General features: G+C 45.5%; 1 protein-coding gene across 1 annotated transcript in view; it reads left to right on the plus strand.

Moving 5' to 3' along the window:
• The window catches only part of PDLIM1 (PDZ and LIM domain 1), a 46,195-nt gene that overhangs the window by 10,414 nt on the left and 19,066 nt on the right, over positions 1-16,715 (plus strand). Inside the window, exons 2-4 of the mRNA XM_082853945.1 lie at positions 5,765-5,916; positions 6,996-7,080; positions 10,884-11,083. Coding sequence (XP_082710071.1) covers positions 5,765-5,916; positions 6,996-7,080; positions 10,884-11,083 — 437 coding nt within the window. The remainder of the gene's footprint in view (positions 1-5,764; positions 5,917-6,995; positions 7,081-10,883; positions 11,084-16,715) is intronic.

Consider the following 16,715-nt stretch of genomic DNA (forward strand, 5'->3'; position numbering starts at 1 on the left):
TACCATCCTGGGCAAACCAGGGTGCCTTGTAGTCCTAGTCATAAAACATTTCTGCATATAATTTTTTAACTAAGTCAGTGGTCACAAGCACATTTGCATGAAGGGGTTCGGAGACAACATAAAAGAGTTTTGACTCGAGGGTGAGGTAGTGGAAAAATTAACAGCTGCAAGAAAGATGCTAAATGGCAGCTGGTCCCAGGTTTCTGTGTTGGGGGCAGTAGAGCATGGTGAGAACTGACAAAATGGAGAGTGTCTGCCTCAGCTAAAGGGGGCAGAGTAATTTAAATTTTGAAAAGCCAAGATTGTAGACTGGATTCATTTCATGGGCCTCCTCCAGCTTTCAATCTTGAGCTTAGGGAGTTAAAGGAACCCAATCTGGCTGTCAATCAAACACGTAATTTTAAGTAGAAGTGCCTTTGGACAAGTCCTCTAGGGGAAGCCAGCCTCAGAATGGCTGTCCTATAGGCTGAATTGTCGACCCCTCGAATGGGTCTGCTTCTCTCAACTGCCATTAGGGAATATCTGACAAATACAGTCACCTTAATCTCAACAGAGCTAGGGCTCATTGGTTGTTTCTTGGCAGTAACTGGGCAGTTGAGTCAGAGGCTACGTTTAAACTCCTTTGTTGTTCCCCATTGTTTTCCAGATAAAGTACAGTCTTGTTAAAAAGAAAATGACAGAACTCTTACAGCCTGGTCTATTTTTACATTTCCAGACTCCTCCCCTTCCTCTCCCTTCACTTCCTGTGTTTTATCTGTGCCAGTCCACGGTGCTATTCCAGTAAATTGCCATGCTCTTTTCTGCCTCCTGTAGTGCCTTTGCACAGTTTTAAGCAATGCCTCCTCCATGGAGCCTTCCCTGATTTCACCTTTAGGCTCCCATTGCCTCTTTACTTGTTTCTAGCATCAGCTGTTGTACATACCTGTCAGCCCCAGGAGATTGTGAACTTGACAGTGTGCTCTGCCTGAATCATTTCAGGTAATCCTCACAACAGCCTTTCGATGCCTGGACTGTTATCACCCCTGTTTCATAGGTGAGAAGAGTGAGGCACACAGAGGTGAAACATCCCACCCAAGGGTACTTAACCTCACAAGCACCAGAAACGGGACTTGAACCCTGGTCATCTAACTTCAGTAGCCACATCTTAATAAGCTACACTGTCTTTGAGAATGGACTTAAGGAATGTCTATCTGATGAGTGAATGAATGAAAGAAAGAGGTAAAAGAGGAGGGATAAAATAGGTATATGCCATAACACGGGGGAAGAAAGTCATCTTTTCATTTGCTGTGGCCAGAGGGTATGCATCCAGTTTTGTATAAAAGCAATATTTAGTTATTTAGATGTAAATCGAAGAAAGTGGGAAAGCCACATCATAGTCCTATTCTGCACCATTTAGAAGTGACATTCTATGAACCTTCTTTTGTGTTTAGAAGTCTGACGGCAGTGCACAGGCTTTAATGATGCAGTATAGGATGGATGTACAGATTGGACTCTGAGCAAAGTGTCTGCCTGCGGGGGCAAAGGGTGAGAGAGGCATGAGTGAATTCTGCAGAAGACGGCAGATTGTTCATTAGTGGAAATTGTGCCTAACCCCATTTATTCTCGGGTATCAAGAGTTGTGTGATCAAGTTGTATGGTCCCTGGGGAAGAAAGCTGGAAGAGGGTTTTTGAGAATGTCCATTGAACAAATTAATGGGCCTGTCCCTTTGGAGGAGAGTATAGGACTTCTGTTCTAGAAACTGAATTGAAGCTGATTCCATTCTGAGCTGGTTCTGATGGAATTTGACGGTCAGGAGGAAATCAGAACAGACAGTGGGGCGTGCTGGGTTAGGTGGACGGACCTCGGAGCCCCAGAGCCCGCCACTCACCAGCTGTCAACCCGTTCCTCCACTTCCTTCTCCATGATGATGCAAATAATGTTGGCTACCTGATAGTATCTCAGGAGGACTGGGAAATTCTACCCTTGCCAAACAAACTGTGTTTGACACATAATTAGCACTCATTAACTGATAAATACTGCTATGATTGTGATGAATAGTTAGTATGCAGTAAGGTTTGGAGTCCTCCATTCATGGTGGGAACTAACCAGAGTTGGAGACACAGGCCTTCTGTCCTGAGGGCTTTTCAGTTCTGACTTGAGTATTTTATAAGGGGAGGAGTTACTGGGCCCCAGCTCAGCATAGACCAATGGAGATGGTTGTCTGATGGATGGTGAGTGGCACCCAGGCCTTGGCAGGAGTTTGCGACACTCCAGTTCCCTGTGTTGAAGGCCACGACAGATGAGTCTGCTCAATTCTGGATTTCTCTTTGGCTCTGACAGTGGGGTTTGGAGCCTCTGCTTGTGGCATTGTGGTAAAGCAGAAGGGGAATGGAATTTGGAATGAGGGAATCTGGTTTCAAGTTCAGGCTCCAGCCTTTAGCTGTGTGAACTTGAGTCAGTCACAGCTTTTCTGAGTTTCAATTTCCTCATCTGAAAAATTATATGTTGGTGGTGAGGTCATCATCATTATTATCTCAACTAGGAGAATGTTTGTGAAAGAGCTTTGTAAAACGCAAATCCCATAATTTGTTTAAATCCATTTTCCCCCCAGAAATAGACAGCTCATAAAAGAATGCGGACTTTATTTACGTGTGATTCCATCTGAGCCCCACCTAATGATGTTGTCTTATAACTTTCTGAGATTTCCTTTGGCTCCCCATTAATTTGGCTTAAAAAATAAATCAGACCAAAAGATAGGATGGCCAGGCCTTGATTACTCAGACTCAGGGCTCTTAAGACTGGTTCTGACTTGTCCAGGATCTGTCGGGATGTACTTAGCAGAAATGCCTCACCTCCAAGACAGTTGGAACCAAATGCTGGAAATTCCAGAGTTCTTAGCAGCTGAGCGTATGAAAGTAAAAGGAAATTTCTATTTTCATTTTCTCAGGCTTTTTGCCCCCCACCACCCCCATCTCCTCATTTTAGTTTTGTGAGTGGTCCCAGTCCAGGATAGCAGTGCTGGGGAAAGTGATTATTTGATTCCTTTTGAAATAGTCATTTTTTTTAAAGGATGGAACGAAGCAGCATGATTACATATTTAACAACCGCTAGATATTTTGGATTCAGTCACTCATTGGACAAATATTTATTGAGCACCTACTATGTGCCAGTCACTGCTAGGCACTGGGGATACCACAGTGCATAAGGCAGACAAATCCTGCTCTCCCACACCTTACTGTTTAGTAGGTTCTCAAGCATTATGTAAACAAACCCACAGAATAGATTTACAAACCTAACTGACAAGTGCCATGAAGAAGAGAGTGTGTGAAAATGTTGACGGGGTGAGGGGGGCAGGGGGAAGGTTGACAAGGGATCTAACTTATTTTTATTTTATTTTTTTGCGGTACGCGGGCCTCTCACTGTTGTGGCCTCTCCCGTTGCGGAGCACAGGCTCCGGACGCGCAGGCTCAGTGGCCATGGCTCACGGGCCCAGCCGCTCCGCGGCATGTGGGATCTTCCCGGACCGGGGCGCAAACCCGTGTCCCCTGCATCGGCAGGCGGACTCTCAACCACTACGCCACCAGGGAAGCCCAAGGGATGTGACTTAGATTGGAGGATTCAGGAAAGTCTTCTGTGAGAAGGGTCATTTAAGCCAAGAAGTTAATCAGGTAGTGGCTACAGCAGGTGCTAAGGCCCTGAAGCAGGAAAGAAGGCAGGAAGGCCCCTGTAGCTAGAGCTTAGTAGGGGAATGGCACAGTCCTGAGGAACCTCATTGGTGATTCCGGATTTTATCCAAGGGGACTTCTTTTTAAGACCATGAAAGTTGGTCGTGACAAATGAGTTCAATCAGGCTGTTCTCCCTGGAGACAGAGTTTGCCAACCCAGAACCACGCTCATCCCAAATAAAGTGATGCTTAGGGCCATTTGTAAAACAAGGGGTCTGTGTTGTTCTTTAGAAAAAGCAAAATATACATGAAGTCACACCAGGTGAGTCTTCTCGGGAAGACGGGCAGAAAATGAGAGGAAGTCGTCTTTATGGCACATACTGGGTGACTCAGAACTAACTCCCCGAAGTCAAATGAAAGGAGTGTGGCCTACGCTCGCCTGTATAAAATATCTTTTCCCAGTGGCTGCATTAGAAGAAGATCTGAACCTTGGATTGGGGACTTTTGTTTTCTAAAGGCCAGATCTCTGGTAAACAGATGATGGGAAAGCCAGAAAGGAAGGTTAGGAGGTCAGGATCTCTGCACTGGTTTCCACATCCTGCTACATTCCAGGAGAGTTTTGCCTGATAAAGTCATAGCATGTCTGAACCGGAAGGAACCTCAAGGATCAAGTCATCCACCCCTTATTTTGTGGGGACAGGGCACTGATGGGGGGATGGCCACGACAGCAGCCACCACACTAGCCCACCTCAGAAGGGTCAGTCTTTTCCGTTTGGCGAGGGCTGATTGGAAACTGGCTGCTGAAAACTGCATCAGACACGGAGGCTCAGGACATAAGCCTTGTGTCCTGATTTGATGTCTTGAAAGGCCTCTTACCTGTGGTTCAGCCTTACGGAGACCCTCAAATGTTCATAAGATCTTCTTCACTGGGCTCCCAGGGGTCAAGGGCCTTCTCCAAGGTGAGGCCAGAGCCCTGTGGGTGCTGGGAGTCTGGGCGTACTCTGCTCCTGGAGGGCTTGGACTTCTCATCAAGGAAGGTCTCTTAATGTCAAAGTCATGGACTGACCTTGGGATGATGGTCCTATTTTTAGTATACCTTGGTTTAGAAAATACCTAATAGGAAAAATCATCTCTGAGGTTAGTACTACTTCAAAATGAGTTCATACTTTGGTCATCACAATAGCGTCTATTCACTTGAAAGATAGTTGGACATCTCCACGTGAAGCTTGATATTTATTCAGGTCACGTGTCATGCTCACTAGGCAGATGAATTTGATGACCCATTGCGGTCATTGGCTGGCTTCCCCCAAGCATCGGTTGCCCATAAATTTGGAACCACTGGTTTTAGAAGCACTGGCCTGTAAATCAGCCACCCAAAGGGTCTAAACCCTAATAGTCAATTTCCTGGCTGGGAGGAAATGAACCAGTATAAACCTATACTATTGTATTTTAAAATATTCTTTGTTGCTTTTTTCAATTACAAAAGTAATTCAAGCTCATTGTATAAACCAAAAACATTACAGAAATGTAATACTGTGAAGTTTGGTATGCAGTATCTCAATATTTTTGTGTGTAAATAGCATATTAATTGTTAAGATTTTTATAGAAATAGGATGTTTCTGTACATAATGTTCTCTAAGTGTGTGTTTTTTTTAAATTGGTGACTTATTTTAGGGAAGCAGCAAGAGACAGTGGGAAGAACATTGGGTCTGCTTTAGGGTTTGAGTCCTGGCTCTGTGTTACGCTATTGATAGTTGGATGACTAGTAATACAGTAATGTATCCGTTGGGTGATCCCAGGTTAAGTCACAGATCTTTCTAAACCTCAGTTTCTTGGTATCTAAAATGGGGACCAATATAGGGTCGGATACTTGCCTTCCTTTTTCACAAGGTTATTGTAAGGATCCAATGAGATGGTATATAGAAAAGAACTCATTGTAAACCACGATGTATTACATAACTATAAAGGATCATTATTATTGAAACTTATGATTTTAGCCTTCTTTCCTTTTTAAATGCTTTGATCCACATTAGTGAATACTTAATCCAGTGGTAATTTACTCAGTGGTTTCCTTGGAGACAGATGGTAACTAAGCCAGCTCTCCTCTCCTTTTTTCCAGGTCACTCCCGGAAGCAAGGCTGCTACAGCTAATTTATGTGTTGGAGATGTAATCACAGCCATCGATGGGGAAAATACCAGCAATATGACACACTTGGAAGCTCAGAACAAAATCAAGGGCTGCACAGACAACATGACTCTCACAGTAACCAGGTGAGGCCCGTGGAAACACTCGCTCATTCCTGGTTGACTGGAAGCTGCTTGTGGACAGGACTACTTCACCTATTTCAGGATCCCCTACCCACCCAGCTCAGTGCCTTGTATGGTGTAGGCAGGCAGAGGTCTGTGGAACTGAAATTTCAGGTTGCTCATTTTCCTCTCTAATTTTCACAGTGCTCTTCATAGTATGGGCATCTTTCTCTAAGATATTTGCATTTTTATTTGACCTAACACAACTAACCAAAATTTTGAGGTAGTGAAATCAGTATAATGAAATGAAAACCATCTTGTACACTTCAGAGCCCTACCCCCATGGGAGGTGCACTATTACTATCCCCTCAAAAGCACATTTATCCCTCATTCTTGTCTCCATTTCTATCTCAGTCCACATCTTCTCCTTCAAGACATTCATTCATTACAGATTAATTGATTTTTTTGATCCATTTACCAACACATTGAATAGCTCCCTCTTGTATATATCTGGCCTTGTGCTGGGCACTCTGAAAATAAAAAGATAAGTACAAATATTCTTTACCCGTAAGAGTGAAAAGATGCTACACTAATGAAAACTGAGAAAAGACCTAGAGAGTTGCTGTGTGAATGGTACAAGGAAATCCTTTCCAAGCTCAGAAAAGGAGGCATCACTTTTATTTGGTCCAGACACACTTCACGAACAAGTTGGTTATCTGGTCTGGATCGGGAACACTGGATGAGATAGAGGAGCTTGTTCCGTCCTGAGCAGAGGTGGGGCGGCATCAGGCATGCCCAGGAGCATGGAGGAGGCCGGGGTGGCTGGGTCAGCGGTACAGAGCGCAGTGGGGGAGGATGAGGCTGGAAGAATGACAGCAGCTTGGAAAATCCCTCAGGGCTGAGCGCACACAGCCATCAGACATGATGTCATGAGGTTGGTGCTTCCGAAAATCACACTGATAGCAAAATGGAGGGGAAGGCGCGGGCAGAGTGCTAGTTCAGAGGCTAGCAGTCGGGCAAGAGGGGACGCTTTCCCACTACGTTTTTAGTATATTTTATTTATTTAGCATGCATGAAACAACAGCTTTGTCAATCTGTTGCAGATCTGAACAGAAAATCTGGTCTCCTATGGTGACAGAGGAAGGGAAACGTCACCCATACAAGATGAATTTAGCCTCTGAGCCCCAAGTAAGTACTTGCCCACCATGGTCCTTGCGATCAGCACCCAGGGGCCTTTCTGCTTTTGACACCGCTAGGCACACTCCCATTTTTCCTGCCCTGGAGGCAGGGGATAGGACGCAGGGGGAGGGCCCTCCGCTGACACTGCTGGGACCTGGCTCTTGTTTGGTTCTTCCCGTAAGGGAACTGTGGGAGGAAGGGGCTGGAAAACCCCAGGGCAGTGACGCCAGGGCCTTGGCTGGACACAGCGGGTAGGAAGGGGATACGGGAAGCGTGTGGAAGCTTTCCTGTGCAGAACAGGGTGGCAGAACCACGGCAAAATAGGGGTGCTGACTCAGCTCATTATGGATTGCAGATGCAAATGAATCATGCCAGGGACAAAAAGAAGGCCTAGAGCCTAGAGGAACTATAAGGAAATTTAGTGGTAAACCCAGACATACCCCGCCCCACCCCGGGTCCCGGGTCCTACTGCCTGGTTTCCAAGAGCCTTAGGATGGGAATCTCTAGTTTTCTTACAGTGAGATCTTAAAATTACTAAAATAAAGTGGTAGTTCATATTGGAAAATGTGATAGGGAGTCAATGCACAATTTGTTGGCCAAATAGAATTTCCTGGATGGGAGACTATCCTGAGATCCTATATTTGTACACAACAGATTATAAGCGATTGTATTTCTTCTTTAACTACATCTCCTAACTTATCTACAATGAATGGGTAGTCTTTAGAAACAAGGGGAGAAACGTAGAGAAGAATGTTTAGAACATCTTTGTAAAATTCCTCACTCCTGATATGCTACTTTTTGTTTGTTTGTTTTGTTTTTTTTCTGATATGCTACTTTTCACAAAGTGTGTCTCTCGGATAAATTAATGAGTTGTTAGTAGGTAAGTCAATAATGGCTTTTGAAACTCCTTTTAGACTGGTTTGTGGTTGTTATACATTTAGCCCCAATTGAAGATTTGAACTTTAATTTTTTTTTTCTAAATTTGGGACACTGTTTCATTTTTATGGTGTATTGAGGTATAATCAAAAGATAACATATAGCTCGTTACCTTTTATACCTAAAACAGAAACTTGTATGAAATTGAACTCACTGGGTACATTAGTGTGGGTAAATTGAGTGGTTGTATGTGAATGGTTATTTTCTCAAATGTCTTCCATTAAACTGTCAGAAATGCAGTCACAGAAAATTTTTCCCATTAATAAAAATAATATTTAGTCCTAAGAGTCACTTTAAGGATCATTTTGCATCTGGCATTTCAAAACTGACATGACCATATTATTCTGTACAGCCCCTCTAAGGAAAGTTCATGAAATGGCATTCAGTCTATAAACTGGCAGTTGTGCAAACTAATTTAAAACATGCCACAGTCAATTCCAATTTCCTAGGGAGTTCTCAGCCACTTCATTAGATTTACTATAAATGTTGTTTTAATGTGTTAAGTCCTTATATGTTTTATAATATGTAAGGAATGATTTTGTTTTAATGTGGTCTATCTAAAATCCTAGTTTCCACTTCAGTAAGGCAATGCTTACATTTTAGTTATACTTTTTATATGTATTATACTTGAATTTTCATCTTAAACATATAATCTGAGTACCTATATTAATCTTTTGAAGGTAGTTTTCTTCAGATTAAAAAAAAAATCTCCAACACTTTAACATCTAACTTGACTATACATTTCTTTTGATTCCAGTAATTCTTTGTTCATATGAAAAACTTCCCACCTCTCATTTTTCCAAAATCTTCCACTTCCAGTCATTCTAAAACAGAGGAATGAGTAAGAGCAGAGTTCATCTATAACTAAAGGATTTGTTCATTCATGTAAGGCTAGCCCACACCCCAGCTTATCTGAGGTCAGTGTAGTTACACACCTAGTTTATATTTCCTCATTATTGAGTTTCCTTGGAGACATAAATACAAAGCCCAAACAATGACATCATCCCTTCCAAAAGGCAGGCCCTGAATTAACCGCCTGACTTCTGGAAAGACCAGTATTTACATGGGGTTAGAGATACTCCTTTTATATACAAAACAGATACGTTCTTAGGAGATTCTCTATAAAGTAAAAAATCAGAATTTCCAACCTGGATTTTCTACTGACTTCCATTCTAACTGAAAATGTGTTTCTATGGAAGGAGAAGGGAATGACACTGTGACTGTCTGCTGTGTGCTGGGCACTGTGCAATGGCTAAGAAAGAAGTATAACTTGCCCAAAGCCGAGCAGGAAGCAACAGGGAAAAAACTGAGCCAAGACAGAAACATGAGGGCTCTTCCCTGGTGCTCAGCATCCTGAGATGCTCCTAAGGAATTGCTGTGGGGAAGGAGAGAGGAGGAAAGAATTGCAGTCCTGGCTGCCGCTGTCCACCTGCCCCACAGAGCTGCAGGGTAGCCACTGACGGGGGCCAGAGTCCCAGGCCACCCTTCGGGAAGTCTGCTGCCATTAATGACCCCTTCTTATTCCTTGGGGTAGTGCCGAGGAACGCACTTAACCATTCTTTGATTACTGCTGAAGTTATTTTCTTAACTAATTATACTTCCCCTCTGGTGAACAAGCTGTGTGTACTGAGCTTCTTTCCAATGTGGATAAAGTCAGCTCAACATAATGTATACAGTAAAACCACACTGATTCTGACTTGTTGAAGAGGGAGACTATCTGAATCATCATAAACACATTTTCATGTTGTCTTTTAAGTCAGTACACAGTGAATTAAGCTGGTGGTTTTCATCATCGTTTTCTAAGAAAGTGTGAAAGACTTGAAGGTTTAGTGAAGAAAGAGAGAGAGAAAAAAAAGGAAGGGCAGTCATTCTGGGCCTGGGTGTCAACAAGGAGTACAGGATTCAGGAGGATTTCTGGGAGACCCAGAAAATAGGACGCACATCGAGTTTAGTCGGCTGCACAGAGTACGCTCTCACCTGCGAGCAGAGTTTGAACCAGAACACCCATGCGGAAAGCATCTTGCTAACTGAGTCATCAGAAAAGCCGTGATCTTTTTCAAAAGGCGAATGTTAGTTTAAAAAGTTTTCGGGGGTGTTCTTAAAGTAGCTGCTAGGTGTGGCAGCTGTAGTGATTATCCACCAAGCCCTGGCAGTCCAGTGTGGAGGTGGAGGTGCTTCCTCAAATTACAGGAAGAGGGGAATGAGCACAGGAGGAACTCAAAGTCCTTTCCTGCAGCTCCCCCTGGGCACCGCTCTGTAGCAGGTATCCCCCAGCCTTCCATCTGATCAGCCTTGGCCTTCTCCCACACAAAACACCAGATCAGTCATTCCCCGTTAGCCCCTTCTGCCAGCGCCCTGAGGCTTCTCTGCCTAGTCAGCAGCTGCTTCACTGATGACACAACCCTCTTATCTTGCTTCTCTAAACCGCTCCTTCCTGGGGAATTCAACTCCACCTTTTATCATCTCCTGCTCCGCACCAAAGTGATGCCAGTTCCTCTCTTCCTGGTACTTAATCCCTCTGGAAATGTGCCCTGAAAAGGGTGTTTCAGCTCTGACTTGGATCCTGACAGCCCAGGGCATCAGGGGGTGTCCTGCCCAGGGGTACCCAGCAGGAGATCAGGCTCTGCTGGGCCTCAGGGAAGAACCAGGAGGCAGAGCTGACGGATGAAACTGCACACGTGCCTGGCTTGTGCAACGTCCTGGGTCTTGCCCCGTGTCAGGTGGGTTTGTCAGAGCCCCTCAGCTAGTTTGGCATTGAGCCAGGGCCATCATAGCTCATTGGAACACCTCTCTCTCCCTGGCACTCAGCCTGTACCGTCCATCAAGGGGTGCATATTGGACACCCCCCTGATTTCTCCTCTGATCTCTGCCCGCAGGAGGTCCTACACATAGGAAGCGCCCACAACCGGAGTGCCATGCCCTTTACCGCTTCACCTGCCTCCAGCCCTGCCCCCAGGGTCATCACAAACCAGTACAACAACCCAGCTGGCCTCTACTCCCCTGAAAACATCTCCAACTTCAACAACGCCTTGGAGTCAAAGACGGCAGCCAGCGGGCAGGAGATGAATGGCAGAGCGTAAGTAGGCCCGTGCAGTCCGCTCTGGGCCAGTCCTGGAAGAGGCTTTTCACGCCAGGACAGGCTCGTGCAGGCAGCGGGGAGAAGGTTCAGCCACTGGCCCTGGGAGAAAAATGCCTACTCTAGCACAGTTCCTTCTGTGTTCATTTTCCTCATCTCTAAAAAGGGGGGAATACCACCTGCCTTGTGGGGCTGTTGTAAAATAAGAAGTAACCTGTAAAATGCCAGTACCGGGTCTGACACACCAACTGAGTATTCACCGAGACCTGTGTTATTATCATCCTGGTTTCCGTGGTCATCGTCTTCTTCTAAGTGACCATCTTCCTTCCTTGACAGCTCCGCTGCTTCCCAAGAAACTCTTCAGTTTTTATAGTTTGGGCTTTCTGCTTACGATCACCATTTGGTCTGAGCGAGGGAAGAGCACCTGAATGCAGTTTTCGGTGAAGCAGTGTTTGCCTTTTTCCCTCAAGTGGCCCAGTAGAGATAACAGAAAGAAGTCCATGAGGATATAAATGTGTGTCTGTTAGAACAGGTTCAGCTCTGGGGCAGAGGTGGGCTTGCCCAGGGGAGAGGAAGGGTTGCAGGTGGCCATGGTGGAGAGGTCTAAGGAAGCATCTTGCTTAGGGCTGGGGAGGCCTGTCGCCTTTGGCCACAGCTGCCTCTAAGTCTTTATCCAAAGGATCCTCTGCATCTTCCCAGCAGAGGGGGCCCAGAGTCGACTCCCTCCCAAACACTTTGAAGATGAATCCAGAAACACTGGGAATCTCACAGCCCATGGCAGAGAACTGGGTTTGACGATAGAGAGTAAGAGATGGGATCAGTTGTCTGTGGTGGAATACGGGAGGGACTAGGGCACGAGTTACCACCTCACATGCCCAAAGGTGGCAGGGAAGATAAGGACTCAAGGACAGAGCTCTGAGTACAGACAAGGGGGAGCAGAGCGACCCGTGGCGGCTGGACAGTGCATGCCCCATCCAGAGGGGGAACCACTCCTTGGCTCCAGCCAGACACCACGTGCAGGCCTGGGATTCCCATTTCTGATGATTCATTTCATCAAACCAGAAGGCAGAGAGCTTTTCATCTGAAATCCCCTGATTTTTAGATGTTGCTGACGGTCAGACTTGTTGGAATATACCATGTGCTCCAAACTTGTCTGATCTCGGAGGATCTTTTCCGCTTGGAACCCTCAGTTCTTTTTTTTTTTTTTAATTGAAGTATAGTTGATTTACAATCTTCTGCTAGTTTCAGGTATTTATATGTATAAAGTGATTCGGTTTTTTATATGTGTATATATATATATATTTTCAGATGCTTTTCCATTATAGGTTATTACGAGATACTGAATATAGTTCCCTGTGCTATACAGTAAATCTTTGTTGTTTATTTATTTTATATATGGTGGTGTGTATCTGTTCTGTACTCTTAATTTATCCCTCCCCCCTTCCCCTTTTGTAACCATAAATTTGTTTTCTATATCTGTGACTTTCTGTTTTGTAAATAGATTCATTTGTATTATTTTTCAGATTCCACATGTGATATCATATAATATGTCTGATTTCACTTAGTATGATATTATCTAGGTCCATCCATGTTGCTGCAAATGGCACTATTTCATTCTTTTTTATGGTTAAGTAATATTCAGGGGTGTGTGTGCGTGCGTGCGTGCATGTGTGTGTGTATCACATCTTCTTAAACCAAACGTCTGTTGATGGGCACTTGGGTTGTTTCCATGTCTTGGCTATTGTAAATAGTGCTGCAGTGAACACTGGGGTACATGTATCTTTTCAAATTAGAGTTTTCATCTTTTCTAGATATATGCCCAGGAGTGGGATTGCTGGACCATATGGTAGCTCTATTTTTAGTTTTTTAAGGAACCTCCACTGTTCTCCATAGTGGCTACACTAATTTACATTCCCACCCACAGTGTAGGAGGGTTCTCTTCACACCCTCTGCAGCATTTGTTCTTTGTAGACTTTTTTTTTTTACTTTACTTATTTTTGGCTGCATTGGGTCTATTTGTTGTTGGGTCTTCGTTGCTGCATGCGGGCTTTCTCTAGTTGCGGCGAGTGGGGTCTACTCTTCGTAGCGGTGCACGGGCTTCTCATTGTGGTGGCTTCTCTTGTTGCAGAGCTTGGGCTCTAGAGCACAGGCTTCAGTAGTTGTGGCGCATGGGCTTAGTTTGCTCTGTGGCATGTGGGATCTTCCTGGACCAGGGCTTGAACCCGTGTTCCCTGCATTGGCACCAGGGAAGTCCCTCTGTGTAGACTTTTTGATGATGGCCATTCTACCTGGTGTGAGGTGATGCTTCATTGTAGTTTTGATTTGCATTTCTCTAATTAACGATGTTAAACATCCATTCATGTGCCTGTTGGCCATATGTATGTTGTCTTTGGAGAAATGTCTATTTAGGTCTTCTGCCCGTTTTTTTTTTTTAAAGGTACACTTTATTTTTATTATTATTATTTTTAAAGTAGTTGTGTATTCAGTATTTTTATTTATTTATTTTTGACTGTGCTGGGTCCTCGTTTCTGCGCGAGGGCCCTCTCTAGTTGCAGCAAGCGGGGGCCACTCTTTTTTTTTTTTTTTTTTTTTTTTGTGGTACGCGGGCCTCTCACTGTTGTGGCCTCTCCCGTTGCGGAGAACAGGCTCCGGATGCGCAGGCCCAGCGGCCATGGCTCACGGGCCCAGCCGCTCCGCGGCATGTGGGATCTTCCCGGACCTGGGCACGAATCCGTGTCCCCTGCATCGGCAGGCGGACTCTCAACCACTGCGCCAACAGGGAAGCCCTTCTGCCCATTTTTTGAGCTGTTTGCATATTTTGGAAAGTAACCCCTTGTCAGTCGTATTGCTTGCAAATACGTTCTCCCAGTCTGTAGGTTTATCTTTTTGTTTCATTTAGGGTTGGAATCCTCAGTTCTTATACTAGCTCTGAAGCCAATTTTGCTGTTCAATTTCTTCTCAATTCACCTTTAACAAGACTCTGCCCAGCTGTTAGGGTGATTAAACGGCAAACCCACTGCTGCAGATGTAGGTTAGGACAGGTTAAGGCACAAGAGGTTCCAAACTACTTAAATGTTTGGAAAGAGCTATTGTGGGGAGCCCCTTGATCTCTCGAGAGCCCCTTGATCATACTGTGCACATGGTCCTTCTCTCCGAAAAAGAGAGGCAGGTGTTTTGGGCACTGCTACACGCAGGTCCCTGTGCCCAGCACTGAGAGGGCCTTGCAATTTCCTTTTAAGCTTCGCAGGGCCTAGCAGGGGAGACTTTCTGCCGTGTGACTTTGGCTTTACAAGATGTTAAAGGTCACCAGCATTTATTGTAGTAACCAGTAATAGTAGTAAAGGGGCTACTAATGCTTCTTCGTCCTTCAGTTCTGAGTCCTGCCAGGCCCTACTGGCTTGAGATGATGAGGATGCCCTTCACGGTGACTGTGGGGGCCTATGGGGTACCTGAGAAAGAGCGCCATGCTGGGCCCCCCTAAGCTTTCCACGGACATACCCTGAAGGGAAGCTTTCTCCCAAGCAGCTCAGTGGGGAGTTGAGTGGTGGAAACACCGAGAGCCGTGATCCCCATTCTTTGCTGCTTTTGTGCTGGGGGAGGCTGAGAACGTGACCCTCTTTTACTGTCCCAGAGTGGAATGTTCCATGATCTGGATTTAATAACCCAGGAAATGACACATCCTTAATTGAAAGGCTGCTATGCATTGGCAGAAATATGTGCCAGGGAGGTATTTTTAGTATGGCCTTGGCCGTTATTCTTTAATTAATGTCTTCTTTCTTCTCTCCTGCTCCCCGCCTGTTCCCTCCCTCCAGTCTGAAACGATTCAATCTCTACTGTCTGGACACTGCGAGCCTTTCCTGCCTCCTGTGGCAGACTTTCTTGGCTACAGCAGCCTCTGAGTCTTTATCACAAGTTCTCCGTCCAGATTTTCTCAGCAGAGGGGTCCCAGCTCCTGCTCTATCCCAAACTCTCTGAGGATGAATCCAGCAACAGTGGGAATACCGGCAACCCCTGGCGGAGGAAATGCCCTGTGCGTGGGTCTCTGCTTACTGGTCTGCTCCTAGAGAGTCCACTTGTGCATATCAGTGAAGGAAGATTCTCGTGCAAACCCAGCAGCTACCAGGTCATGTTGCCGCTCTGTCAGCAGAAGTCACAAGCGCTCACCCGCCACTGTTTAGTCTGTGAAATTCGCTGAGGTTACAGAATTGGCTCACTTCATACTTTGCATCTGAGGTCATCACGGATACCCTGGGGCGCACTCTCAGTTTCTTTGTCGCATGCCCTTCAAAGCAGCCTGGTGTGTGTGTGGCCGTCTGTCTTGTAGGATTTCCCAGGGCCCCATCCCCGTCAGACAGGAACACAGACAGCATTGCCACTGCCAAATTCAACGGGGAAGACAGGCAAGAGGTGCCCGCCATCTGCCTCCTGTTCTCCCAGCACACACAGTTGAGTGGGAGGGCCTCTGGGTCAGTTCAGCTTAACAGTTGTTTACTGAGTGCCTGCTGTGTACCAAGTGGGTGGAGGAAATGTGTCTCTGATCAGCAGAAAGCTTTCACCTGCCCTCTGACCCCCTTCCACTGAGTTTAGGGGCTCTGGTCATTTTCTGGTGATTTGGGGCCTGGATTTCATTATATATGTGATACTGCTTGATACTTTCTTAAAGGTGCAGTCTTTATAGATAGAGGGGCCTGAGCCTGAATTCCAGCTCTGCCTCATGCTAGCTGTGGGACCTTGGGCAAACCACGTAACTTCTGAAACTCAGTCTCTTCATCTATAACGCAGATAATACAAACTACCTCACCACCAGGTTATTGAGAAATTTCAATGCGATGTGCAAAAACTATCATCCAGCCTGGGGCATGGCCTCTGGTGGTGCTCGGTAAATGCTACTTGTTACTGATTTCAGCACCTGTAAGGAGCTCCATACCCATCACTTCTCAGTACTTGGGGCTCCAGAGGGCGGAAGCACGTAGACAAATGTCATGGAGAAGATTTTGCTGTAACTTAGGGCAAGTTTCTTTCTTTCCCAGCACTGTAGCTTAAGTTCAGCCAACCAGTACAATTGATTACCTTCCTGATGGAGTGGTATTCATGGAATAAGCAGCTGGGCTCCCGTAGCCACCACAATAGTCCCAAGATACTAGCTCTTCCAATTTGTGCTCTCAGGGGATCCCCCCATAAACTCATGAGGCAGATTTCTAAGCAGGTACAGTGGAAATAAAGGGGAGCATTCATTGTTCTTTGTTCAGTTGATACCAGAGGGATGATATTAGCCCTGACTCACTGGAGCTTGGTCAGAAGAAAACCTCCATCATGAAGGTGGCTGCCTGCCCCTCTAACTAAACTTGCCCACAGCCCACAGAGAACTGGCCTGGGGGTCTGGATGTTCCTCCCTCTTCTCCTGTGCCCAAAATTACTCCTCTGGTTTCTTATTAGATCCAACATCTAGGCCTTGGAAGATTAAAACTTAGGGAACACTCTGACCAGGCTCCCCTTCCAAAAATGATTACATAGGGTTTCTCAGAATTGCATATTTGGTGAACACTGGGGTAATGAGGTTGGGGCAGCTCAGACATGAACAGTTTTTCTGAGTCAGCCTACCTCCTTTCTCCCCACCTCCATAAAAATCACA

The sequence above is a fragment of the Leucopleurus acutus genome (assembly GCF_964270905.1).
Source record: "Leucopleurus acutus genome assembly, chromosome: 14".
NCBI lineage: Eukaryota > Metazoa > Chordata > Mammalia > Artiodactyla > Delphinidae > Leucopleurus > Leucopleurus acutus.